At 40.3% G+C, this 26,644-nt stretch overlaps 1 protein-coding gene across 1 annotated transcript in view; it reads left to right on the top strand.

The window, feature by feature from the left end:
• ARHGEF10 (Rho guanine nucleotide exchange factor 10) overlaps nucleotides 1-26,644 on the top strand; it is a gene marked incomplete at its 5' end in the record, with an annotated part of 108,347 nt that overhangs the window by 33,567 nt on the left and 48,136 nt on the right. Inside the window, 9 exons of the mRNA XM_082305495.1 lie at nucleotides 186-300; nucleotides 2,138-2,250; nucleotides 5,840-5,917; nucleotides 6,138-6,317; nucleotides 7,912-8,028; nucleotides 10,057-10,149; nucleotides 11,628-11,798; nucleotides 13,585-13,730; nucleotides 16,754-16,929. Coding sequence (XP_082161621.1) covers nucleotides 186-300; nucleotides 2,138-2,250; nucleotides 5,840-5,917; nucleotides 6,138-6,317; nucleotides 7,912-8,028; nucleotides 10,057-10,149; nucleotides 11,628-11,798; nucleotides 13,585-13,730; nucleotides 16,754-16,929 — 1,189 coding nt within the window. The remainder of the gene's footprint in view (nucleotides 1-185; nucleotides 301-2,137; nucleotides 2,251-5,839; nucleotides 5,918-6,137; nucleotides 6,318-7,911; nucleotides 8,029-10,056; nucleotides 10,150-11,627; nucleotides 11,799-13,584; nucleotides 13,731-16,753; nucleotides 16,930-26,644) is intronic.

Here is a 26,644-nt window from a genome sequence, read left to right as displayed (position 1 = left end):
AGATCTGAGCTTTGATGGATCTGTGTACTCACTATATATTCCTTTGACTTTGGGCTATATTTATAGCCTAAACTACTTGACAGTGTTCTTTTTAAAGATACTTCGATCAGAAGTATTCTGCATGGTATGCTCAAACGTGTTCCTATTATTCACTGAACATGTAGACTGTATTTTTTATCTTACAGATGCAAAAGCTTATGAGAGCTGCTAGAGAAGGTACCAAAGATGGGCTCGAAAAGACAAAAGCAGCTGTGAAAAAGGGTCGTTCTTTCATTAGAACAAAATCTTTTATTTCTCAAGGTATGTGCTAATTATACTGTGTTTGTTACTCTTTAGTCATTTCTGAGAAAGGAAGTAAATGGCCTAGCAGGTTTTTGTATTGGGGGCTGAGTACTGGATGCATGAAATCAGCTTTATATCGATAAAGTATGGTATAATATTCAGTTCAGATGACAGTATAGTCAATGCATCTTGAGTGTTTTTAGGTTTGGGGCAAGAACCTGAGTGACCTGAGAAACCTGAAGACTGCAGAGAAGGGTCTACTTAAAAACAACAACAACAAAAAATCTTGCCAAACAGTGTCATAGATGCTATCTAGGGAGTATGGAAATTATGTTAAGGTACTAAGTCTGTCCAGTTCCCTCCATCAAGTAACTTCTGAATGTCAGGCAAATCCGCTGATATGACATAGTTTTCAGCGGAATGATAGTTGACTATTTAAAAAATTTGTCGTGGCCAAGGGATAACAGACGCTTTGGTGATTTTTGATGAAAGCCGAGTTTGGATTGGGAAAACAGAAAGTGGTCTAAAATCAAAAAGCTAAAAGTATTTGTGTTCTTTTTCTAGTTAAGAACAAATGTCAGCCCTCTGTCATGAGCTGCAGCAGCAGCAGTCCACAGTTAATTTTTGCAAGAGGCAGGGGTTGGTAACTGAATACAAACCTGTTCCTTTTTCAGGATAAGTCTGAGAGGTAGTATGTCTTTCTGCTCAAGTTTCTGCCCAACTAATTGAATGGTTGTAACTTCAGAGCTTATGAAACTACAATTTTAGGAAGCTAAAACCACAGGACTGGAACAAGGCATTTTTAGCGAGTGAGCTAACATAAAGCTGCATCCTATCTGTAAGGACTAGGACACATCTTACATCCCTGTCATGGCCTCTCACTGCTACTGAACTTACCGAATTCACAGACAGAAAACAGAAAGTTGTTTGCACAGACTTTAGTGTTCAAAAATGTATCCTCAACTTCTTGCTGTTGCACAGGAGAAAATGATCTGCTTTAGCAGGGCAGTGTTACAGTGGACCTGGCATTCCTCCTTACGTTTCTAGAGGTTAGGTAGCAGACACAGGATATCTGTGGACAGTTTAATCCCTCAGCCACTTACCAAATCAGCAGGGAGCTGGTGACAAATTTGTGGAACTCATTAATTCCCCCTAGCCAACAGGTCTGCTTCCCGTACTTCCCTTTTCATTCTAAGACACAGTTTCTCCTACGGTTCTTTCTTTATCTCTCCTTTGCTGGTATCTTCTTGTTCGGCTGGCTGTATGCTGCCACCTATCACTGCACTTTGGTGATGCTTTTTGCATAAAATTAGCGCATAGGGAGCAATGCAGAATCCCTTACTCTCATTTCTGATGAAAGACAATATTTTGGTACATTTGGCTACTTAGTTCAGTTGTGGAACGGTGTATGGAATTTTTTTAAGCTGGATCATATTATGGGTGTGTTTAATTTCTTCTCAAAGGTCATTTATTTCAAAACTGCTGGCCCTGGAGCCGCAGTGTTTTAACCCTAGTTGTCATGTCCTGCACTCTGGACAGCCCTGTTTTCCTGGCTGTGAAGAGGGAGTAGAGGTCAAGAAAAAGACGCATAGGCTGTCTGCTGCTGTGTGGATTTTCGAATTTTGAGATACTTTTGAAAGATGCTCTGTATTAGAGTGCCTGTCAGTGGTGGTATTTATGTGATTTCACAGGTGATACAGAAGTGCTGGGAAATTTCTTTTGTTTGGTAAGTGAAAATAAGACCGCTGTGTAATTACTGTGCTTGGATGATAGGATCTTTGCTTCCCCTCCCCCCCCGCCTTGTTCAATCTACATGTTGTAAAAGTTGACGTTTTGGTTATTCAATTATTTGTAGATCATCGATCATCATGTCTGGAAGAAGAGGAGCTAAATTTCTTTATTGATGTGGATTGTATGCATACAGAAGCAATTATGACTCCTATGCCCGAAGGATTATCACAGCAACAGGTAGTACGCTTTTGGAAATACGGTCTTCTGTCTCTTTTTCCTCCACTTCTGCTCTACATCAATGCCTTCCAGGTGCCTTGCTCTTCAAACATATTGGCGTTTAACATAAATTAAGTAGACATCAAATTCAGAACTGAATAAGTAATTTTTTGGAAATTGGTATGTGTGCATATAGTTGCATCAGTCCTGAACTCAGCCAGAGATGCAAAATGCTGTTTTGCATTATAAAATTATAATAATTATATTGATTCACTGCCTGATCATGTAACTAAATGTGATGGTTTTGAGTGAAAAAGAAGAGTTTAAACATTTTTATTGAGTCGTAAGACATTGCTCCAGGTGCTCCAGGATTTCTGTTTTCAATGTAGAGAATATCCTGTATGCTCTCTGAATCTTAAGGTTTCTCCTGATTAAAAAAAAAAAAAAAAAAAAAAAAAACAACACCAAACTTGTCCCCAATAAAGTCAAGTGTGCAGAAGAGTATCTTTTGCTGTTCTCCACCTCAAACTCTGTAGTCACTGTGGAAACCACTTCAAAAAACACTGAAATCGGCATCAGTTAGAAATTTTGGCTGAAAATAAATCCTGTGGGTTCATGTTACTGTACTGTTATGACAAGTAATAACTACATGAGAGTTTTTAGCTTCTTGTGGTGTCAAGTCATGAGCTGATCAGTACCTTCAGAAAATGAGCAAAAAACCAATTTAAGGGGCAGTTGAGGACAGTGGTATAAGTGTGGTGGGTTTGTTTGTTTGCTTGGTGAAGTTTATTTTTCTAATGTGTTTAGCACAGTGAAGTGCTAATCTTGTAATGGTGCAACTACCAAACTGTATTACATTACTATAAGATTTAATTATAATGTAAGATCTCAGCATCAATCTGAATGCTGTCTTTTCCTTCTTTCCAAATTGGGGTTTGAGAGTTTCACTGGGTTTTTGTTTGTTTGTTTTCGTTTTTTTGGGGTTTTTTTGTTTGGTTTTTTGTAGGCAATTAAAAGTACAGGTACCCTCTTTTGGAAAAATAGATTGCTCTTAGTTTGGAGCAGACTAGTAATTGTTGTGCAGGTCATGATGTATATTGCTTATCGACCCAGGAGGAGCTGCCCAAGTGGGCAGGAATGGAGTTAGGAAAGCCAAGTCTCAGCTGGAGCTAGTGAGGTGTGAAGGGCAACAATGAAAGGTTTCTTACATGTACATTGGCAGCAAATGGAATGCTAAGAAAAACATGGGTCTGCTGCTTGATGGGGCGGGGAGCTAGTGACAAGGGGCATTGAAAAGACCGAGGTGCTCAATGTCGCCTTTGCCTCAGCTTTTACTGGTGAGGTTTGTCCTCAGGCCCCCAAAGCCCCTGAGCCTAGAGGCAGGTCCTGCTGGAGTGAAGCATTAGCTGCAGTTCAGGGGGGTACTGAGGCCAGCTGGACATACAGGTGTCTGTGGGACCAGATGGGGTGGATTTAAGGGTGCTGAGGGTAAGGCCTTCCTTTGTCATCTAAGATGACAGTGATCAGACGACTGGAAAAAAGTAGATGTCACACTCACATCCTCAAGAAGAGCAAGAAGGAGGGTCCAGGCTGGCCTCACCTCAGTCCCTGCGAAGGTGATGGAGCAAATGCTCCTGGGCGCTATTTCTGGGTTCGGAAGGACAGGGGGGTGATTGGGAACAGTCAGCATGGATGGACCAGAGTCCATTTGTGCCTGACCAGCCTGAGTCCCTTTGAGATGACTGGCTTGTGGACAGAGGAGAGCAGAGGATGTCATTTACCCCTGCTTTAGTAAGACTTTCAGCAGTCTCCTGAAGTACCCTTGTAGCTGTATAGGTAAGATATCATTTGTACGGGTGGGCTAGAAGGGGGGTGGAAAACAGGTGAGGAGTCCCTTCCAACCTGGACTGCTCTGGCGTGAACGAGTGGACTTTATGAATGTGCTTGTTTTAAACAGCAGGTGGCATGATAGCTTTTGTTTAAAACCTGGTGCCTCTTTAAATACTATGTCCCGCGTTGGGTCTCAGTCGTGCTAGCTTTTGCTTCATTTTAGTACTGGGACCTGAACTCTTATGGTGACTTGTCTATGTTTGTATGCTACCGTTACTAGCAAAAATGTGAATATAAATGTAAGAATTACATGCAAGCCTCTCGTAAGTTGTGTGTATCAGTTGCAATAACCTGTAGACACTATTAAGTATCTATTTTGTGTATTATAGAGCCTGAAAAAAACTTTTTCTACAGATGTTTATTTTTTTCAGAAGAATGAACTGTGACTAAAAGTAGCTGTTAGTATCCTTTACTACAGCAGCTGATACATCATACCAAATAAAATACTGCTAAATCCATTCTAAACACAAATTAGACACAACTAATTGTACTGTATATATCTTTAAGCAAGGTCTCAGCTAATTTTGAAGTCTGCCTTTGAAAAGGCAGTACTTGAAAGAAAATCCTTGCATAACCTGGGCTTAACTTAATAATGCAAAGTACAAGTGTGGAGAATTAAAGGCAGCCATGGTGGAGGAGGCAGGAGGCCGCAGGGATCAGGAGCACAGAGAAGCAAGGCTGAGATTTGAGTTTCATGGTCATTTAGGCTGACTTAAAATAGCAAAAGAGGCAGTTTTGCCTTCCCTTGTAGTTGTGGGGAGTGGTTGATCCTGCCCTTGTTCTGTCTTCTCTTTCAAAAACAGTCCTGCTTTCAAAAGCTCTGGGATGAGCTGAATTAGGAAATGGATTTGGGTGAAAACAAATCCTTAAAACCAGCAAGAAATCTAATCAATAACAATAAGAAGTTTAAATTTTAAACCAAATAGGTTCCTCAGTCCTTCCTGTCATGTCATCTGCACATGCATACAATGTGCGTTTCAGATGAATTGCAGAAGTAGGAGGTGGAGAAGGAGGTGTGATAAATAGCCTGTAGTTTGTAAACGCGACATCCCTATAGCTCTTACAACTCTATCAATTGGTATGAATGTAGATGAGGTGGTGTTTTCACTTGTGCGTGGTAATGCCCAAAAAAGAAAGCTGACATACTCAGATGGACTTGATGATCTTAAAGGTCTTTTCCAACCTAAACGATTCTATGATTCTGTACTTTCTCAGTGGTACAGTTTATATGGCCTTACCTTAAAAAGGCAGTTCATGTTTGTTTGTCCTTCAGGTTACTCCCAATAAATTTATAAAACACATTAAGAAAGAAAACTAATCTTGAAGACTGATTTTGAAAACTGGTTACCTGTTTTGTTGCAGCAATTCACCGAAGTAGCCAACATCATCTATACTTATTATTATTTATATTAATGCTTAAATTTATACATCTAAAATTAAAAGATCAGTTTCAAAAGTGAAGCTTGGAACTGCAACAGTCAGGAAAGATTATAGATATAGATACAATAAATGTTGTGTTCTTTAAAATAAATAAATAATTTTAGAGTAATAGTAAATTTAATTACTTTTGAAGAAGTACAGTGGTGTTTTATTGCAGTTCCAGTATTGAAATTGCTTTGTTTCTTGTGTTTTATTAACGTGAGAATTGTCATCAGCATTCCCAACCATGATAAATGTGTTACCTGATTAGAGCTTCAGATGAAACTTTGTGTCTTAACAGGTTGTGAGAAGGTATATTTTGGGCTCTGTAGTTGACAGTGAGAAGAATTATGTGGATGCTCTCAAAAGAATCCTGGAGGTAACTTAATATCTTTGCATTTTATAATTTGGAAATTTGAAAAATAGTCAAATCCCTAAAGATTCTGTAGTATGACTCACATAGATTTTGCTACAGATGGTTCATGCCAAATGTATAGAGATTTCATGTGTGTATACTGTTACATAAATTGGTTTTTTTCTGCTTGTAGGAGACCCATTTTTTGTTTGTTTAAATCTTTTTTTTTTTTTTTTCCCCACAGCAATATGAGAAGCCCCTTTCAGATATGGAACCAAAATTATTGAGTGAAAGAAAACTCAAAATGGTCTTTTATCGAATTAAGGAAATTCTTCAGTGCCATTCAATGTTTCAGATAGCACTGGCGAGTCGTGTATCTGAGTGGGACTCTGTTGAAATGATTGGTGATGTCTTTGTTGCTTCAGTAAGCAAATGCATCTGAACAGATAATCTGTTTTTTATTTTAGGCTTGTTATTCCATCTCCATATCTCTCTAACTTGGCTACTTTATAAAGATGGGGACAAACTTTTTAGCAGGGCCTGTGAGAGAGCACAAGGGGTAATGGTTTTAAACTAAAAGAGGACAGATTTAGACTAGATATAAGGAAGGAATTTTTTACAATGAGGGTGGTGAAACACTGGAACAGGTTGCCCAGAGAGGTGGTGGAAACATTCAAGGTCAGGTTGGACAGGGCTCTGATCTAGTTGTAGGTGTCCCGGCTCATTGCGGGGGCCTTGGACTAGATGACCTTTAAAGGTCCCTTCCAACCCAAACTATTCCATGATTCTATAGTTCTATGATTCCCGTATTCTCCAGTGCCTCTGGCAACTGTCAGAGTATGTATGTACCATCCTGGTAAAGAAACTGACACCAACACATGGTTGGCTTGGTTGGCAGATTTGAAAGGACTGTGGGCAAAATTTTCAGGCTTTGATCAAGCTTTCAGACATTTAAGTAAGCAGTTTCTTTTTCTGAGGAGATAGAGGATCACAAACCTACCAAAATTAAGGTGACTGAGGTTCAGCATCTCTTAAAAAGTAGGTAGTCATACATACTATGTTTGTTGGGAGTAGAAAAAAACACAGTAGGTGATGTCCTGAATTCTTGGATTTGAACTGAGCCTAGGGCACAGGTAAAGAGTATTTGTAAAACACTATCCCACCCTTAATGGAAGTCCATCTGGTAAAAGACTGAACTAGCCACTGCTTTAAATTAGAGAAAACAAGAAGTGGCCTTGGTTGATAGAAAGACCTTGTTCCCATTGCGAGCATGTGGATGAAAAAGGCTGCCCACCTGCTGGTTGGAGTACTTTGTTTTGTTGCCACCCAGCTGCTGGAAATTACCACTTTTTCATGCCTGCTGTAATAGAGCTGGGATCTGCGTCTCCAAGTGCTTTAACCCCATTACAGTCAAAATGAAATGGTTACTAAAGATTTGCTGTTTAAAGCAAACCTGTCTTGTTTGACTGAAGCAAGTTAGGTAGTGTTAATGAGACCAGCTCTGCAGAAGAGATGGATAAAATTACTAAGGAGGCAGTGGGCAGTAGTCTTACCCTTCACATGGCTGTTTGCAGGCCACACCACCTTTCTGCTTTCCTGGTAAACCCTTACCAGGGGAAGATGGGGCATGACGGCCCTGGGACTTCGCTGGTTCACCAAATCTGGAAGGTAGGCAGCAGTGAGACAATCAGGGGATCCCAGCAGCCACTTTGAACCTCAGTGGATGCCCTTTGATTGCCCATAGTCCCCAGGCTCTGCCCTAGTGTTGTAGCCAAGATGAAGCTATTTCTGTAAATTTACATTTTGTAATTTACACGTGTTACATCTTTAGGTTTCCAACCTGTCTTCTACAGAAAGGTTATTTTGGGCATCACCAGTATTTCTGTAGATCCAGCAGTAGGCCAAGCAAAGCCCTTAGCTCTGAGCAAGGGGAGTCCTTAATGGTCAGAGGTTTAGGCAGTTATGCTTTCAGGGATCTTTTGTATTTATAGTTAAGGTTTACCCTTTTATGTTTTCAGTTTTCTAAATCTATGGTATTGGATGCATACAGCGAATATGTAAACAACTTCAGTACAGCAGTAGGGATTCTCAAGAAAACATGTGCCACCAAACCTGCCTTTTTAGACTTCTTAAAGGTGAGTTCGTTCAATCTTAAAGCAGCAGGGCATATGATATAAATAAGAGAGTGTAAATTATAAGTTAGGAGGACATTGGACTGCTGATACAATATATTGTGTGACTGTTTTAAGGACTTTGGGTTCATGTTTTATGAGTTTGGCACAAAAAATCCCCAGAGAATTCACTTCCGCTACTGTATTCTCAGAATAATAACATGATGTTAGATCTAGGATGTATTTTGAAGTGCAGAGTGGTTTTGTTGTTGTTCAGATCAGTTTATTGGTGTTTACATGACTGTACTTGGCAAAACATGGGGATTCTTTCATAGCAGGTGAGCTTCAAATAATAGTTCACCATCTGAGGCCTCTTCTTATTTGGGATTTATTTTACTTCTGACTTCTTTGTTGTATTGTGTAGAGTAACTAGATTTCTGTTCCACAACAATTTCCTAGTATTTTGAAAATCATGTTTCCAGTTTGGCATTGAAATTGAAAATTTTTGTGCAGAATGCATACTACCCTGATGAATATGATGCTTCTGATGTGCATTGAGAGCCTGGTACATGCAGAAGAAGTGCTGCGAATCCCTGGGGGTGATACCTTACAGAGGGTACACAAAATCCATTGCAAGGCTTTTAGGCTGTTTGTCCCATTCCCCCAGAGTCCTGGATTAAGTTGTGCATCTCAGAGCTGTCACCCTGTCAGGTCTGTCGCAGTGGTCCACCAAACACTGAAACTGGGTGCCCTAGGCAAACTAAATAGTGAAGCTCTTAGGTTGCCTAGAGGAGGATGGCAGGGGGTCTGATTTCCTAATCTGTCTTCAGATCTTAAAATTAACTAACAACTTTTTGGAGTGTGGTCAGCACTACACAGGATTATATTCTGGAAGCCTTAGGCACCATGAAGATCACACTCTCTAGTGAGCGTATAGTCAACTTCATTCCTCTCACGCTGCTAAAAGCCCGTTGTTCCAACAGAAGCATAACTTACACCTCTCATCACTGCTTGTCATTGCCGGCATTGGTACTTCTCAGAGCTGGGGACTCACAGCCAAACTCTGAGGACAGAAGACATTTCTGTACCTTCCTTTTTTTTGTTTGCCCACCAGCAACAAAGACCTGAATTTTCACTGCTGCTCTTTGGGCAAAAAAAATGTTTGTGGAGATAAGTATGGGAACAAATTATTGTGAAGCTGATAGTTGTAGCAATAAATAGCAATTAAAGCACAACACCAGCTTAATATTGTTTGGGTTTGTTTTTTTTTTTTTAATATTGAGTATTTCCTCTACTCTCCTTGTTTTCGGTTAGCTGTGATTCTGGCCAAAATATTTCCAAATGCTGAAATGTTTTATACAAACAGGGCTTTTCTGCACATCCAAATGAAATTTGTCTGGTTTTATTTGCCAGTCCCAATAACCAAAATAATGTATTCTTATGTTTTTTCTTTTCAAACATAAATCAATGTTCCTTTCCTCAGTTTCTTTTAATAAAGAAAATGAAAATCTCTTTTTGTTTGCATAACACTGAGATTATGATGTTTTCCTTAGATTTCCTCTTAAAAACACATAGATAGTTAGAGATTTATAGTCTCTTAGCCCCAAGAAACAGAGCAGCAATAGTAAATTACGGACTATAAATCAACAGATCACTTGCATTTTTCAAATTTAAGACCTTGAACAAGTACATTCCCTTTGTTGTGCTTGAAGTTAAGCAGATGTTTCAGTGCACTGCTTATGTAAAAAGCATGAATGTGGTGTATCGATATACACATAGGTGCTGCACTGCTGGTGTGGCTTTATCCCAGCTGTATTTATTTAAGGAGGAGATTTCAGTTCAGTGACATGCTATCATTTTAATAGTGATTTTTTTTTTTTAAGATTTAATATTTTTAAATTAAATCTTTATAGTAAATGGAATCTTTACAGTACCACTGTTACAATTAATGCAAATGATGTAGAAGAATTTTCAAGAAATGTTCTCCTCTCATTCTGTAACTCATGGAAGTGCACTCACGTTAGTAAACAGTGTGGCTTTCTTGCATTGCAGCAGTGCCAGGAGTCAAGTCCTGATCGAATTACCCTGTATGGTTTAATGATGAAACCTATCCAGCGCTTTCCACAGTTCATTCTACTGTTGCAGGTAAGTAAGTTTTACCAAAGGAGTGCTCTTGTTGCATTCTTATGTGGTTTGCTTGTGGGGTTGCGTGGTAGCTGCCTTCTGCTGGAGGAGCATACTGCAGTAGAAGTGACAACTGGATCATGGGGAAATAACAAAGAAAAAATTTCAGTGCGTCATAACGTGCTGATCTCATAGTCTGATTGCAGGGACAGGCAGGAAATATACTGCAGAAAAATCTTACTAAACTACATTTACTCTAGATTACTAGCTAGGTTAGATTTAGCTTGTAAGTCACTTTGCAGTAAAGCTGTAGTTCAAATGTGCTACTTGTTCATATCATTAGCTAATAACACTTCAGAACACCATGAGGATCTTTGTGGCATTTCCATTTAAGAAGAATACAAAAGGATGTAATTCATGCCTTGGATAGTTCAGAATATATGTGGGCTATGGAACAAAGGTGTGTTCTCCCTGACTACATGGCTCACAGGACCTGCTGGAGTGTGTTGCAGCTTCCTTCTGACCTGCAGTGTCTTGTTTTCCTTCCCATGGAGACTGAGGATTTGACAGGGAGTCTTTGGGTCTCTTCTTAACAGAGAGTTGAGCTGTAGGAAGAGCACAGTTCCCCAGCACAGACCTGCTCCAGACCAACTTAATGCTGTTTGTAACTCCTTCCAGGCCACGGCAGGTCTATTGCAGCGAGTGCTACGAGTTAGCTGTGTTTTGCAGGTGCCACAGAGGACAGGCTTTGGGATGCAGGTCCAGGAATTACTGTGGGAAAAGGAGCAGAGGTAGTCGTGGGGGGAGCATGTGGGTAGCTAGTCATGGCGAGAGTTTTTGAGTTAGCAGAAGAAATGGAGTTTATTGCAGCAGGAAGCCATAGTGAATACGTAGGGATTTTTAAGCGCTGTGGGAAAGAAGCAAAAATTTCATTCAAATTGTTCCACTGCATGCCTACAAAAGGGAAGGATTTTTAGAGGCTCTTGCAACCTTCATGAAGTAATGTCTCCTAGTTTGGGATGAGCGTGCTGTCAGTGTTTTAGTGAGGAATAATAACAGTAATAAAGGTAATACAATATTATTATGATAGTAATATCAGAAAAGTTTAATTTTAAATAATTGTTTACAGACACCTACATATTATACTATAATGTTGATTTTCAAATTGTGCTTAATATTATGTGCATTTTTTAATGTACCTTTACATTTGCATTTTTTACCTGTATTTTCAAGTTCCTTTTACTGTACTTTCTTCCTGTAAATAAGCAGTACGTGACCCCACTCAGTATATTTTTTTAAGAACTATTAAGGTATTGGGGAAAATAAGCGATGTGCTGTCTGAATATTCATTAGGTGTTCATTGCTCTTGTCCTTTAGTAGTACTTGGTTAAAGAATGTTGCAATAACATTACATCCTGTAATCTTCTGAACTTGACTTTGAAATTAAATCTGATTTTTTCTTTTTTTTTTTGTTTTTTTGTTTTATCACTTCCCCTCAGGATATGTTGAAGAACACTAATAAAGGACATCCCGACAGATTACCTCTACAGATGGCTCTTACAGAACTGGAAACCCTGGCAGAGAAGTTAAATGAAAGGAAAAGGGATGCAGATCAGCGCTGTGAAATAAAACAAATAGCAAAAGCAATGAACGAACGTTACCTGAACAAGGTTAGGAAGTAAGAATGTGTGATGGAAGAGTTAGTATATTATTATATTTAATAATATACTAATATAATATGTTATATTATATTAGTATATTATTAATTTCTGGGCCTTGAGCAATCTTTAGAACAGACACCAAAGAGATGCCAAAGGTTTTTCTGTGGGGGTCATTCTAGTGGTAGGTGTGAGATGTGAGCTACCTCCAGGGCTGAACGGGCTCACTGGTTAAACCACTGTGTGCTGGAGCGGGCGACATGCTGAAATAGCAGCAGTACTGTTTGTGATCTTTGGCAGTGTATAGATAAAGCTGTTTCCTTGTCCTGTAGTAAAGTCTCATGCACATCTTCTGATAAATTAAAAATTGAATTTTGAATTTATCCTGGAACTGAGGAATTACTCCTGTATAAAGGAAGGAATCAGTTCCTTATACTGTGGTGCTTCTGACTATGGAGCAGTTCAAGATACGCTGTTGAATGTGTCCAACATCTTCCTTGTTTTAAGGAACATCTCAGTCTATTTCATTCATGTATTTGGATCATTCAATAGAAATGTCTTTAAAGAGCTGTAGAAGACATTCAGTAGGAAGGAAATAACAATCTTCTTCATTTGAGTTTGTCAGTAGCTATCTGTACTGTGGATATCTGTATGCTTGTCTTATTTGCATCATACATGTTTCCTCCTTTCCCATGAGATGGGGCACAAATACTGCAATTATTGCTTTCATGAAGTCACAGATGATTATACTGGACTTATTCTGGGATGGAGTAATGGGGACGTGCTGAAAGAGCGCAAGGAGTATTTTTGTTTGTGATGCATAAAAATATGGTCTTCAGGAAAGAAAGCAGTCAACCAGAACACACTTGTTTTAGGCTGCTTATAAGAAATGGGATACTAAATTTATTGTCATACAGTTCAGGTATGTTCTTCATTCATTCTAAGTGCATTAGAAGATGGATTCAGACGTTTTACTTCCTAGTTTTCATACTCCTGCTTCTTGAAGCAGCTACTAATCATCTACAAATGGTTGAAGGTGTTGAAGACACAGAATGTGCTTTTTAAGAGGTGGTACAGGTTTCCTTTTGTTAGTCTATATAAACTATAAAATCTTGTACATTCTGCACCAGGGGAACAAATTGAGATACATCCAGATAGTCAATCCATATTATGTAGGGCCCTGTGTGCCTTGTGGCTTAATAGTTTTGGACCAATGCCAGGCAGGGTGAAACAGGTGGCGAAGGAGGTGGATGGATAGGAAACGGGGGAGTTACAGGCCATTTTGTTCCCTTGGCCACTACGGAGGTGTATTTGACCTGTGAGGAATCCGTTCATGCTTGCACACAGTGCTGATCCTCAGCCCTTGAAGGGAAATGGCAGGAGCAGTTTACATGCCGTACATCTTTTGTACATGTTACTTTGTTGGCAGCCTGTGGAAGCTGTCCATGGCACTTCAGTGGGCTGTGAAAAAAGGGATGAGGGGAGGAAACAACAGAAATTGTGGAAGCTGTGATTTTTTTTCTCCAGGGGACCTTTATCAGTGTGGAAGATTTTCAGAGCAATTACATTCCATATTAAGAACAAAAACCCCTGCAGGCCATATTGCTGGCAGCAGAAGTTACTGTTTCTCTAAATGAAAAGCAAATCAGTAGAGAGGCTTAATTCACTTGACAAATCTACCTGTGAACACTGGTACTAGGATGGCAAGTGATAACCCGTTGTATTTTCTTTTATTTTTTGCACCAAATATTAGATGTACCATGTATAATATACAATGTTGATTGTTTTTAAAATCTAGCTACTCAGCAGTGGAAACAGATACCTCATACGGACTGATGATATGGTTGAGACGGTTTACAATGACAAAGGAGAAATTATCAAAACCAAGGAACGACGACTTTTCATGTTAAATGATGTGCTGATGTGTGCAACAGTAAATATTCGGTAAGGCTTGATTCATATTTTTTAAATGTTCATTCAAGCTTCAGCTGGAATAAATGACACTTACTGAAATTTTTTTTTATTGTTTTTACTATAGCTAATGTTTTCTAGCAGTAGTCATAATAAATGGATAACTAGCTTTCTTACAGTCCTCTAAACTGCCTGGTGATGTTTGGAAGTTCTAGAGTAAATTCGTAAGAAAATTATATGAGTTGGAGATTACAGACAGAAATGCTCTTTAGTGTCTAGTTATTGCTGTGTATTAGTCTTTAGCGGAGTGCAGGCATGCCAAGATAGGATTTTTTTTTTTTACTCTTCTTCCTTCCTCTTCTTCTGTCACACACACAAATCCGTAACTTGACACGAGTTGCAAATACAAAAAAAAAAAAACCTACAGAGCTAATGCATGTAGCCAGGAAAAAAAAAAATGGAACTCACTAACAGAGTTCCAGATGGGGAAGGGTTTTTATCTCTGAGACCAAACATTGAAGGATTAAAGCTGAGGTGCTTTGAAGAAAGCATTTTTTCATAGTGCCTTCTGTTTTAGTTGGCTGTATTTATTACTGTTACTGTACCTCCATGTATGCCAAAGTCACACTCACATTCAAATGTTGCTTGTATCATAAATTGCTTTATGTAATGGTACATTCTGACAGAGAAAATGTGGACCATGAAAATCTTCCAAGAACAGCTTTTCTTAAGGATAATATGAGTTGATATCTTAGTTCATTACTGAAGTATGAATACAGCACATATTCTTGTAATTGTGTGATTGCTTGGTCTCATGTTAGTGAGTGAGAAGTGCCATGTAATAACTGCACTTCAGAAAATGCACAAGGTTATGCCCAACTGTCATAGGAATTGTGACTTTTTTCTTCTTTACAGTTTATTCATTTCTATAGTAACACCTGGATATTTCCTTATGATTGTTTGGGAGAAAATTGCTTTTAACCATTTTATCTTTTCCATGACATCATTGTCTCGGATTTTTTTTGTAATTGTCCCTGAAGTGGCAACGTGCATTCTGTTTTTGGTTTTCATGTGAAAAGTTCATGATTATGCCAAATCTCTGGGTTCCTTATTAAGTCAACAGTTCTGGTTATCACTAACAGCACTGTTGTTCCCATGGGCATTAACTGGTTCTGAGCAACTTCCTTTGGGATGGTAATTGGTCATGCATGTGTCATGGGGGTTTGCTAACTCTGAAAAAGTTTAGTTACTGTTTTCTCTAGCAGTTAAGGTTTGCTTTCCAACCCGTTTATTTATGTAACAGTGGGGTTTTAGAATAGTTGAATGCATTTCTAGCTTTCTTCACTAGTAAAAAAAGGTTTTGTGACTTCCTTGGGGTGTTCAGTTGTGGGTGGGTCCACCTGCAAGCTGTGTGTGTGTGGATTCAGAATTCCTTCATTAATTCATGCACTGCTCTTAGATTTTTAGTGCAGAAGGAACTACCTCTGTCATGCAAAATATAGTTATGGACTGAAGGAAATCACTGCCAAATTTCACATATGACACCTGCATCCGGTCTGGCATTTTTGGTTCAAAATAAGTGTGTGCTATAGAATGTACCGGTTGCCCGTTGGGATCACACAGGATGAGCTTCATTTCTCTTCATTTTAGCTGTATAGAAGTTAGGCATCTTACCTAAGCTAGGTTTCTGTTATAGCAGTAGTTTTCAAGGTGCATGCCTGGAGATTTACTGTGGAGCTGTAGACTTCTTCACAAACTTGACATTTAGCTGTGCAGTATGTATCAGCTCACTTTTCTTAACTACCTTTTGTCCAACCTTTACAGAAAAAGTCAAATGTTCCAGGAACCTGGGAACCATTGGTTCCGGACCAATTTTATATAGCTGTCAAAAGTCATGTATTTCTACAGAGTACGTGACCCTCAGAAGGTCCTTCTTCACATGTAGTCTAGATGACCGTCTCGAACTGGAGACCTAACTTTTAAGTGGCAGGAGTTGACAGGGTGGATGCTATCCCTAGTGACTGAACAGCTGTGTCCTGCCTTGTCTTGTTTTCTTTCTTCTTAACCAGATCAAGAGTTTATAAATATTTACTTAAGCTGTGGCACTTGTGGTTTTTGTTCATACTCGCCTCTTCAGTGAAACAAAAGTATGGCTGTGTTGTGAATAGGTAGCTGAGTAGCTGAATGTCAGTGTGAAGGTACTGTTCACAATAAATACATTTTGCTAATTTCTCCCAAGCATTTAACTTCTCTATTTCAGTCATGCTTTCTGTGAAGTAAACCTTTTCTGTTCACTTTAACATCTCCTCTGTCCTTTATAATAAGTGTTGTTATATGTGCTTGAATGTGAATACAGGAATGAAGGAAAAAAAGGAAAAGGAGTATTAATGCCATTTCTATTCCAAGTGATCTTCCTCAACGTGCTGTTTCCTCTGAAATGCCTGTTGTGATACGCGCTGCCTTTAGCAGCAGCAGCAGCTCACGTGGGATTGCTCTCAGAAGCCACAGCAGTTGCAAAGGTCTGCTGTAAAGAACATCCCGGGCTGCGGGGCTCAGCAGAAACGTTAGCTTGTCAGCCCTTGGGAGGTCACCTTGCCCTGCCTGCTGCCAGTAGTCGTTCAAAGGTCACATCATCCATATTTCCCTACATGTAGCGCTTACTCCTTTTTCTCACCGTTTCAAGTACTGTCCCGAAAGACAGCATGATCCAAAAGAATTAGGAAAAGATGGAGCCACAGTATCACCCTAAGCACTTGCAAAAGGATGTCAAAATGGACATTGATCTTAAAAGATGGTCGTTTATGTTTTGTTATAGAAATGTAGGGACTGTTGTTGGCAGTCCAATGCTGTTTGTAAACAAGATTATCTGCACCTGCATAGCTGCTCTTTGCACTCACAGGAAAGGTTAGTCACAAAAGTCAGCTCGATGCATGTATTTGTTTAAAGTTGTGCATGGTACTGAGACTGATAAACAGCAGATTTTAGAAGCTAAAATAATAAATAGGATGCCATGAAACATAGTTGCTTGTCACAGCAATAATTTGTGCATCTTCCAGCTCTTCCTATGAAAGCAGTGGCACTGTGACAACTGGCCAGAGGTATTTATTGAAGTGGAGCGTACCGCTGGGACAAGTGGAAGTCATAGAGTATGGCAGCAGCGAGGGCCAAGGAGAGAACTGCAGGTTTCCACCCCAGCACTCTGCTGAAAATGTCATCATTAACTCTAAGCCAAGTAAGTGACAGGAGTTATTGACTTTTACAGACTTTTTTGTTAAAATCCATATTTGAATGTCAATGGACTACTGAAAACAAAGGAAAGCATTTTGTGCATGAAGACTTCTGTAACATGAACAGTAATATAACCGCTTTCTTTGGAAGCTGAGAATCCATAAAGTGATAGCCAGTCTCCTGCCTTGCAACACGAATTACTTGTATTTGTCCTAGTTTAGTTTTATGCATGTACGCATAAAGAGTTTTAAAGCATGAATGTGTGTAAGCATGCAAAAAGGTGGTTTTGGTGTGGTGTGCCAGCTGTCCCATGGTAGCTGGTCGTGCATATGTTCTTTATCCCATACTTAAGGCAAGGAAGTTTCTCTCAATAAAAATGACCAGCCACCCCATTGCTGTGGAATAAGAGTCTGGGCACAAGTAGTTACTGCAGGGTAGAAGTTACTTCTCTCAAGCCCATAGTATGCCACCCTTCAAACATGGTAACAAGTGCTTCAGAAAAAATCTTCAATTTTAATTTTAATTAATGTTTTTGAAACAATATGCCAATAGGTAGTTTCCTCCTAGCCTCTCTCCAAAAATGACCTCAAGCTCTGAAGTTTGCAAGTTCTTTCTGTGTTTGTTAATCCCTCCTACAGGCCTGCCAACTCCCCTCAAGAGATGTATGAATTTCAAGAGTTTACTCAGTAGCTAGCCTTTTGTATATAATGAGTTATTTTATATCCTGTATTTTGCCAAAATATTGTATTTTTAAGTGCATTTAATATATCTAGATTGTGATCCTTATTAATGGACTATAATTTACATGGGTTTCAGTGCTAGCTCTGGGCATTATTTCACACTACATTTATTTAATATTGCACCCTTGGCCTCATGAGTTTTCCTGCCGTTATGCTGTAAGGAGACATAAATGTTATACTTCAGAACTCTCTGAGGTGCAGCTGCAGCGTTAAATACCCCCCATATTCTCCAGAATGGTTACTGTCAGGTCTTCTTGCTCCTCCCTTTGTAAATAGCCACAGTAAATTTTTATAGGTCCTTATGTCTCAATTTCAAGGATGACTTCATTCTTGTAACTCCTTGTAAGCATTAATGGGCTACTTAAACAATGAGATTAAAGCTCTTATCTTATAATTTACCAGCTGCTGTATGCATGACCCTGAGAGGTGTGTATATAAGGGAGCATATTACTTAGAACTGGGGCTCCCTCTTGTAGGTGAGTGTGGGAGGACCAGCTTGTTGAATATTCCCACTGAAACTTTCTGCAGTGGCTTCGCAGCTGATTAGGTCAAATCCTTGCCGGTCAGCAAGATCAGATGGGGAGGTGGAGCATGAGGGGAGGAAGAAAAACCCCTACCCAAACAGTCCTGTAGAACCTACTTGAACCTCTTGGCTTTGAGGTTTCTGTTTCATGATGTTTGGTGACAACATCACAAAAAAAATGAAATTACTTTGTGCATCATTTGTAGTCTCAGCCTTCAGGTTAAATGGTACTCAGTAGGTAAAAGATGAGCTGAACTAATTGTTCTTTTGGTGAGCTCTGATCGTTGTACTGAGTCTTCTCCTAGTAAAAGGGATCGAATATAAGAATTAAAAAGAATATGAAGGATACTGGTTATACAAATGAATGAATCTTCCCTGAGCTTTAATATAACGTTTCTGCCAAGTGATCCAACTAAATTGAATATAATCAGGAAGGAATCAGGAAGAGCGTAACCTTACTATTTGCATGTACTGCTGTGTCTGCGCTATTACTCTGAATGCAGACTTGTCCGAATCGGCCTGTACAGGCAAGTTTGAATATACACCTAATTGTGTTAATTATTCTGTAGAGTTGTCCCCTTAGTTCCAGTCGTCTTGGCTGCTAAGGATTACAGAAGCTCAGAAAGTACAGCCTTCCTGAAGAGGGAAAGGACTGGTGAGACTTTGTGTAATAGTTCACTGTTGCTTGTTTATTTGCATCCACCAAGATGCTGCATTTTATAGTTCACGATGACGTAATCTTTATCATGGTAGTATCGCATCGTTGGTGAGACTATTGGGTATTTACCACAAATTACAAAGCACTACCAGCAAAATATTGTCATTCTCTGCCTGAAACTGCATGACTTTGCAGTCATCATAGTTATGTTTCGCTCTGTTTTCAAAGTATACCAAGGAACTGCTGTGGTGAAAGCCCAGTGGTCTCACAGAATGTGATTTTAATGACATCTAATGATCACGAACAATTCGGGATGCTGCAGGCAAAATCCTGCTTCCGTGACATAGAATCATGTCTCAGACCTTATTTTCAGCTCTTATTTCCAGTTTGTAGGAACTGGAGAGATACAGAGTAATGATGATTCTGTGTAAAAGTATTAAGTAGTAGGGCGGCCACCTCTTCCATTTCTGGAGGACTGCGAAAAGTTATTTTGTATCTGCAGCACACCAGGTTAAGTACTTGACCTCTGTGAGGCTGATATTCCCACATTACTGCTGTGATTAGCAAGTATTTTTGATGGGTTCTGGTTTTGTCCTTGTGAGGATTGTTGGTTATTAGTTACATTTCTCTTATCATGGTACTTTTTTTCTCTGCCAAAATCCTTTTTGTGAGGAGGCAACTGTCATAAGCATATGTCACTATTTATTATTGGCTAAATTCAAATGGTACTTTCGGCTTTCTACAGCACTGCAAGAAAGGATAGTATAGTTTAAAGATGCAAACTTTACTTTCAGTGCTATAGAGAAATTAATAGCTGAATTTGAATTCATCTTGTACAGGCTATAATATGCAACTGCTGAAAGGTTCTATGAGTACCTATAAATCAAGGGCATGCTTTAGTATTGTTCTAAGGTGGTTTTCACTTGGCAAAATATCAATTTGCAGTTTTCTACCCAGTTCTGCTTTGCATACTAGTCTTTTGTCTGTGAATTCTAGAGGAGAACACATTTAGCGTTTGTTAAGTTCATGTCTTTTTTTTTTTTTTTTTTTTTTTTAAGCCCTTTGACTTTTGGCAGGAGAAACTGTGTGGCCTGAGGGTGTGGGGGGGAAAGCAGGAAAATTTTCCTAGAGCGTATTGTGCTATGCTGCTTCTGTCCTTGATGTGCTTTTGCCTTATTCCTGTTGCTCTCCCCTAGCACCAAAAGTAGACTATGAGTTCTTCTAGTTATGAACGTGGAGAAGGATTGAAGTCTCAGCTGTTTGGCAGAGTCCTTTATTTGTATGGTTTTAATATTGTTTTCTAGTGGAGTGCAATTACAACTTGCGTTTGCTTCCTGTAATGATATTTAAAGCAGAAAACGTTTCATATTCTCAGTCTTCAGAAGAAAATAGCATGTTTATCGGGTTACATTTCTCTGAGCAAATCAGGCAAAGTCCTGTTTCATGCATTGGAGTTAGTCTTGCTTGACAGTCTGTGAGTATGAGTCTCTGGCATCCCAACTGGACGGTTCCAAGGCACATGTTTCTGTAGAAACATTTGCAGAAAGATGCAAGATGAAGTTCTTCCCTACTAGATCCATATGCTGTTTCTGGTAGGCTATTGCCATTCTCCTCCCCTTCCCAGTTGGTCCATGTGCAGAAGCACAGACACATTCATAGTACTGAAAAGTTGAATTAATACAGGAAAAGAGGAATATTTTTGGCATGAACAGGAAGTTGTATGTTCTTGGTTTTGATTTACTTGTGCTGGAAGAATTGTGTTGTGTAATGGAGTTCAGTAAGAGGTATTTGAAGAATGTTTCAGGGGAGAATTTGACTTGTTTTTATGGTAAGATATGAAAACTACTGTAATGGTAGATGAGGTTGCTAAATGGAAGAAACAAGAACTGTGATTCAAGACCTGAATAGAACTCAGCAAAAGTATTATGTAGTATGGGGATGGGGATGACCCGAGGTTATAAATGGTTGAAAGGCTCAAAAGGAGACACTTCCCTTAATTATGTCTTCCTTATGTAATGTTAACTAGCGAATTCTGTTCTTCCACACGGTTCTGTTGATACGTGCATTGATTTCACCTCCTCTGTTTGTGTACTACTGAAAGCAATGGATTAAGCATTCACATCTGGGATATTTGTTAGGTTTTTCTGTCATTTTCTCTTTTGTGTTTTATTTTCCAAGATAGCTATAAGTAACGTGTTTATTATGGACCAGGGGAAATGAACATCAAGTTTAAGGGCTCCTGAATTTTAGTATTTGCTCTGTCACAAGTTTGCTTATATGTTCGTGGGTGAGTCTTGTTACTTCTGTACCTCAGTTTCCCCACATATAAAATATGCTGTGCTCTGGGTGGGAACCCTGAACACTCAAAAGACCTCAGACATCTAATGTGTCTGAAGGGAGTCTAATGGAGGCCACAGATCACTTAAACATTCCCACAGGTAAATTGCTATCTTTGATAATCATGTTCCTCTCATAGAGGAATTGAAAGAGTAATCAGTGACTATTCAAGTACTAGGTTATTGCTAACTATTTTTTTTGTGAATTTTCTGTCTTTATTTGTTATTTTACGTGCTGTAAACATCTAAAGCAATTAACACATTTGTTCTGATGTTACCTTTCTGGTTAACATATGCTGCTTCATCCTGAATGATCTTTAGAAGTTGAAAGGATTTATCTGCTGGCTATTTCCTTGGCTTTTGGTTTACTGGTGATGTTTTTTTGGTTGGCTCTTGAGGAAGTTTATTGCATAGCTGTACCCTTGTGGTGGGTTGACCCTGGCTGGACGCTAGGTGCCCACCAAAGCTGCTCTATCACTCCCCCTCCTCAAATGGACAGGGGAGAGAAAATATAACAAAAGGCTCATGGGTCGAGATAAGGGCAGGGAGAGGTCATTCACCAACTACTGTCACGGGCAAAACAGACTCAGCTTTGGGAAATTAGTTTAATTTATTGCCTGTCAAACCAGAGTAGGATAATGACAAGTAAAACTTAATTGTAAAAACACCTTCCCCTCATCCCTCCCTGCTTCCCAGGCTCAACTTCACTCCCAGTTTCTCTACCTTCTCCCCAGCAGCACAGGGGTCAGGGAATGGGAGTTGTGGTCACTTCATCACACGTTTTCTCTGCTGCTCCTTCCTCCCCAGGGGGAGGACTCCTCACACTCTTCCCCTGCTCCAGCGTGGGTCCCTCCCATGGGAGGCAGTCCTCCACAAACTTCTCCATCGTGAGTCCTTCCCACGGGCTGCAGTTCTTCACAAACTGCTCCAGCATGGGTCCTTTCCATGGGGTGCAGTCCTTCAGGAACAGACTGCTCCAGCCTGGGTCCTCCACAAGGTCACAAGTCCTGCCAGCAAACCTGCTCCAGTGTGGGCTTCTCTGCCCATGGGTCCACAGGTCCTGCCAGGAGCCTGCTCCAGTGTGGGCCTCCCATGGGGTCACAGCCTCCTTTGGGCATCCACTTGCTCTGGCGTGGGGTCCTCCATGGGCTGCAGGTGGACATCTGCTCCACCGTGGATCTCCCTGGGCTGCAGGGGGACAGCCTGCCTCACCATGGTCCTTGCCAGGGGCTGCAGGGGAATCTCTGCTCTGGCACCTACAGCACCTCCTCCATCTCCTTCTTCACTGACCTTGGTGTCTGCAGAGGTGTTCCTCTTACATATTCTCACTCCTCTCTCTGGCTGCAGTTGCGCGGTTTTTATTTCCCCCTTCTTAAATATGTTATCCCAGAGGCGCTACCACCGTCGGTGACGGGCTCAGCCTTGGCCAGCAGCGGGTCCGTCTTGGAGCCGGCTGGCATTGGCTCCATCAGACATGGGGGAAGCTTCTATCAGCTTCTCACAGAAGCCACCCCTGTAGCCCCACCGCTACCAAAACCTTGCCATGCAAACTCAATACAATCCTAGTGAATGATACTCATTCAGTCAAAAAGGTGAGAAGTTGGATTGAATTGACAGGGAGAGGACACAGAGAAAGTTAAATGTTACTTGTATGCTTCTGATTAAAAAAAAAAAAAAAAAATGGGGGAGATGGGACAAACTTTTTAGTAGGGCCTGTAGCTATAGGACAAGGCGTAATGGTTTTAAACTAAGAGGGTAGATTTAGATAACAAGGTAGATAACAAGGAAGAAATTTTTTACAGTGAGGGTAGTGAAACACTGAAGCAGGTTGCCCAGAGAGGTGGTAGATGCCCCATCCCTGGAAACATTCAAGGTCAGGTTGGACAGGGCTTTGAGCAACCTGATCTAGCTAAAGGTGTCCCTGGTCGTTGCAGGGGGGTTGGACCAGATGACCTTTAAAGGTCCCTTCCACCCCAAACCGTTCTGTGATTCTATGGGTGAAAGAGGAATGAATACAACTTGGTTTTTAATATGTCATATTAATATGACATATTTTAAATATGCCTTCCAAAAACTTAAAAAGTATAGTATAGCAAATTTGTAACTTCTTACCAATATATACTATATTGCCCTCTAGAAGAATCAGAAGTCGACCTTCATTTGCAAGTTATCCATCTATACATAAAATCACTGAAAATACATATATTTCACTGCCCTTTAAAGGGGAATATAGGAGCAAAAGTCAAATATACTGGCCAGAGTTTTAGTTTCTCAGACTCCTGGCACGTATTATTACGAGTTTGCAGCACTTTCCACAAACTGTTGGTGGGTCATGAAGTGAGTTTCTTTGCCGAGACAATGCCTGTTTGGTGCCGCAGCAACACTGACCACCCCGAGCTGTCTGTTCTCTGGTTCCCAGGAATAAAAAGGGTGAGCTGTAAAAGCTTTTCACGGTGATTTTATTTAAGAAGACCAGACTGCAGAGACTTTGAAGAAGTAAAGGGAGAGAGCTAAGCATCCTGCCATTTCTGGGTGGGAAACCAGTGCCTGTCAGCAGTGGTCTGCTACTGATCATGTTGAGTGGGAGCCATACACAGCATAGCCTATTACTTAAGCGAAGAACCATTTAATTGGAGCCATGTGGCTAAAGGCTGAAAATGAGCAAGACCCATTTGTCCTATATATTGTGTAGTGATGAGCATAGGAGATAACAGGAAAATGAAAAAACAGGTTAGCACGTTTATGTCTGTGGCTGCGTTTTAGTGTTATTTTTTGTTTCACAGGTTTACAGTTCATAACTGAGATCAAACCTCAGCACTGCTAAACCATGCCTTCTCTCCTTTCCTGGTCAGACTTCCAGGGGTACGTTTGTATTCCCTTTCCATTCGCCTGTGGTTTTGATCTCTGTGGGTTTTGTTTATTGTCAGATGTAGTAGTCATGACGCTGAAGTGCAGGCATGATCCCTCTCTTCCGAGTTTCCTTCTGCTTGATGCAGTCTCTTCGCGTAGGTCTCCAAGTGTTGCCTGGGAAACAGGTAGGGATGTTTGATGGGCTACAGTGTGCGCTTCTGTTTCTGTCAACATCTCGCTCAGTGGAAGGACAGCTCTTCTCAAAACCAGAAATTGTGCTGCTGTGATAGCTGTTGCCATTAAAGCTGTTTTTTTGCTGGTTTGTCTAATGAGAAATATAGAATTGGGTAAAGAAGAAGAAAGTCAGCTTTGTCATCATTTTGAGGCTAGACAATCGTAATGCAATGTCTAGTGTAAGCAAGGCTAAATATTAAGTGGCATATCAACTCTAGCATTGGTGATAAGGTTTTAAAAAGGATGATGTGACATGAATTACTAGGTGAACTAACTTTCATCTCCGTGAAATACGTATAGAGTAATAATGCAAATCTTTATTTTAAAACTATTGAAAATAGTACTGTACACTAAAGGAGATGTAATATGTTCATAAATGTAAACTATCGTTGATATATGCGAACAAAAGAACAGAGATTTTAAATAAATCTAACTCCAAACAGCTGATTCAGCTGAGCAAACCGGGTGTCATTAAATAGTTCACTTAATTAAGTGGATATATGTTTCTAGCTGGTGGATTAGGCGTAGAATAAATTAGGTGTTACATGTTTGTCTCACTCACTTAGGATGAGATTCTTCTCTTTGCCTTTCGTATTCTTTATAGTCGTTATAGGGCTTGACGTTCACCTCCTATAAACCTTTTTCTGTGTTGCCAGGGGTCTCATCCGCGTCTTGACACAGAGTAGTAAAATGAGTATAAACCTAGCTATAAGCAAGTGAGTATGAAAGAGGGAGGTGAGCTCCTCACAGTATGCTTTCCACATGAGTTGTTATAGATAGTCTGGTGGGAACTCCAGTGTAAACCTCTGGCAGCTTGGCCAGTTTACAATCACCTGCAGACCTGTCTTGAGATCCCTGCAGTACTTTCATCATTTAAACGCCTTTACACGTGTACTTTCACTGCCTGTTTACGTCAGTGTTTATCTTCTCGCATCCAGTTCCTCTCTCGGCCTTGGTGCCCGTGCAGGTGCACCCCAGAGGTGCTGTGGAGGGCAGGGGCTTCCAGCTCCGTGCTGCCCTCAGCCTTCACCTTCATGACCTGTGAGAGGAAAGGGCCATGGCCCCTCTTTGCTTTCACTCTCAAGTTCTTCGCTTCCAGGATTTTCCTTCCTCGTGGGAACAGAGCTGGGAACTGTAGTTTCTCTGATCCGTACCTGCAGTCAGTACGTAGTCCAGGCAGACACCCGACCGTTGTCTGGGCTAGCCTGATGTTGAGGAGCTGGGCTGTGGGGTCCACGCTTGTCAGCGTATCTGGGCTCTGGTGTTTCTCCTTCCTGTTCCCTGCTGCTTTCGCTTTCTTCCTCATCTCTGGCACAGCACAGCTGCTTCTGTCAGCAGGAAGAATATTTATGGCATTTTATCTCTGAAATTCCCTGTGCGGCCAGGATTAGCTGGAGTTTAATATAATCCTGAAGCCATGCTCTCAATGCATGAGCTACTTCTCACCCTCTCAAGAGGCTTTGCGTTTCCTTGGTGCTCTTGCATAATTTTACTCACAAATGGTATAGCACTATGAATTTAATACCTTAGTCAGTACTTGTAGTTGCAAGCTGTTGATTTTATCTTTGCATTGCTCAAGCTGTGTGAATAAGCAGTTTTGTGGTTGGACTGTAGTTTTTGTGCAACTTATTTCTTTGGTGTCCAGATCTGATACAAGGAGCATATAGCGAGACAGGTCTCAGCATTCACGTAATTACCAGTTGAGAGCAAGGTATTACCAGCTGACAGGGAGGTGAAGCATGTTAAAAATGCTTTGTCAGAGTTAAGACTTGGGAGGTTTGTTTCCCAGCTCTGCTCCATGCATACTGGGTGGCATGTGGTACTTGGTTCTTTGTCTGTGAGTAGGACTTGCAGAACTCCCCTGACTTGCATGGCAGTGAGAATAAATACATTGAAGAGTTTTAAAGGATCAGATTCAGTAATTAAGCTCATAAAGATTACCTTTAGATGCTGACATGATTAAAGTATGATTAGACTGAATAATGTCATTTCATGTTTATGATAATGCTCTTCATGTTGGTTGGTGATGATGATACGTCCTGACTGTATTGGTAATTAGGCTTGCTTAATGCATGTCTGAATTTAATAGTATGTGTTTTAGTAATCTCAGGGGTTTATTGCTTATCACGTAATACTACATATGTGATTGTGCTGCTTGTTTCTGCACTACGTTACTAAACCTAATTTAGGGTTATGCTGTAAAGCTACGTGTGAGTAGCTGCTCAGCTTTTCATTGATGGCTGCTAACTAAGCTCTTGTTTTCTGAGATCATTCCTGACTTCCCATTTGCTTCAATTTCCAAACCTGGAGACTGATACCACTCTCTAAATATTTGTGCAGTTTGGACCTGAGAGTATGGTGTAATCTCAGGTGAGCTA

Source organism: Platalea leucorodia (genome assembly GCF_965183815.1).
Source record: "Platalea leucorodia genome assembly, chromosome: 3".
NCBI classification, from domain to species: Eukaryota; Metazoa; Chordata; class Aves; order Pelecaniformes; family Threskiornithidae; genus Platalea; species Platalea leucorodia.
Note: the sequence above shows the minus strand (reverse complement) of the source record. Positions and strands in the feature narration are given on the sequence as shown.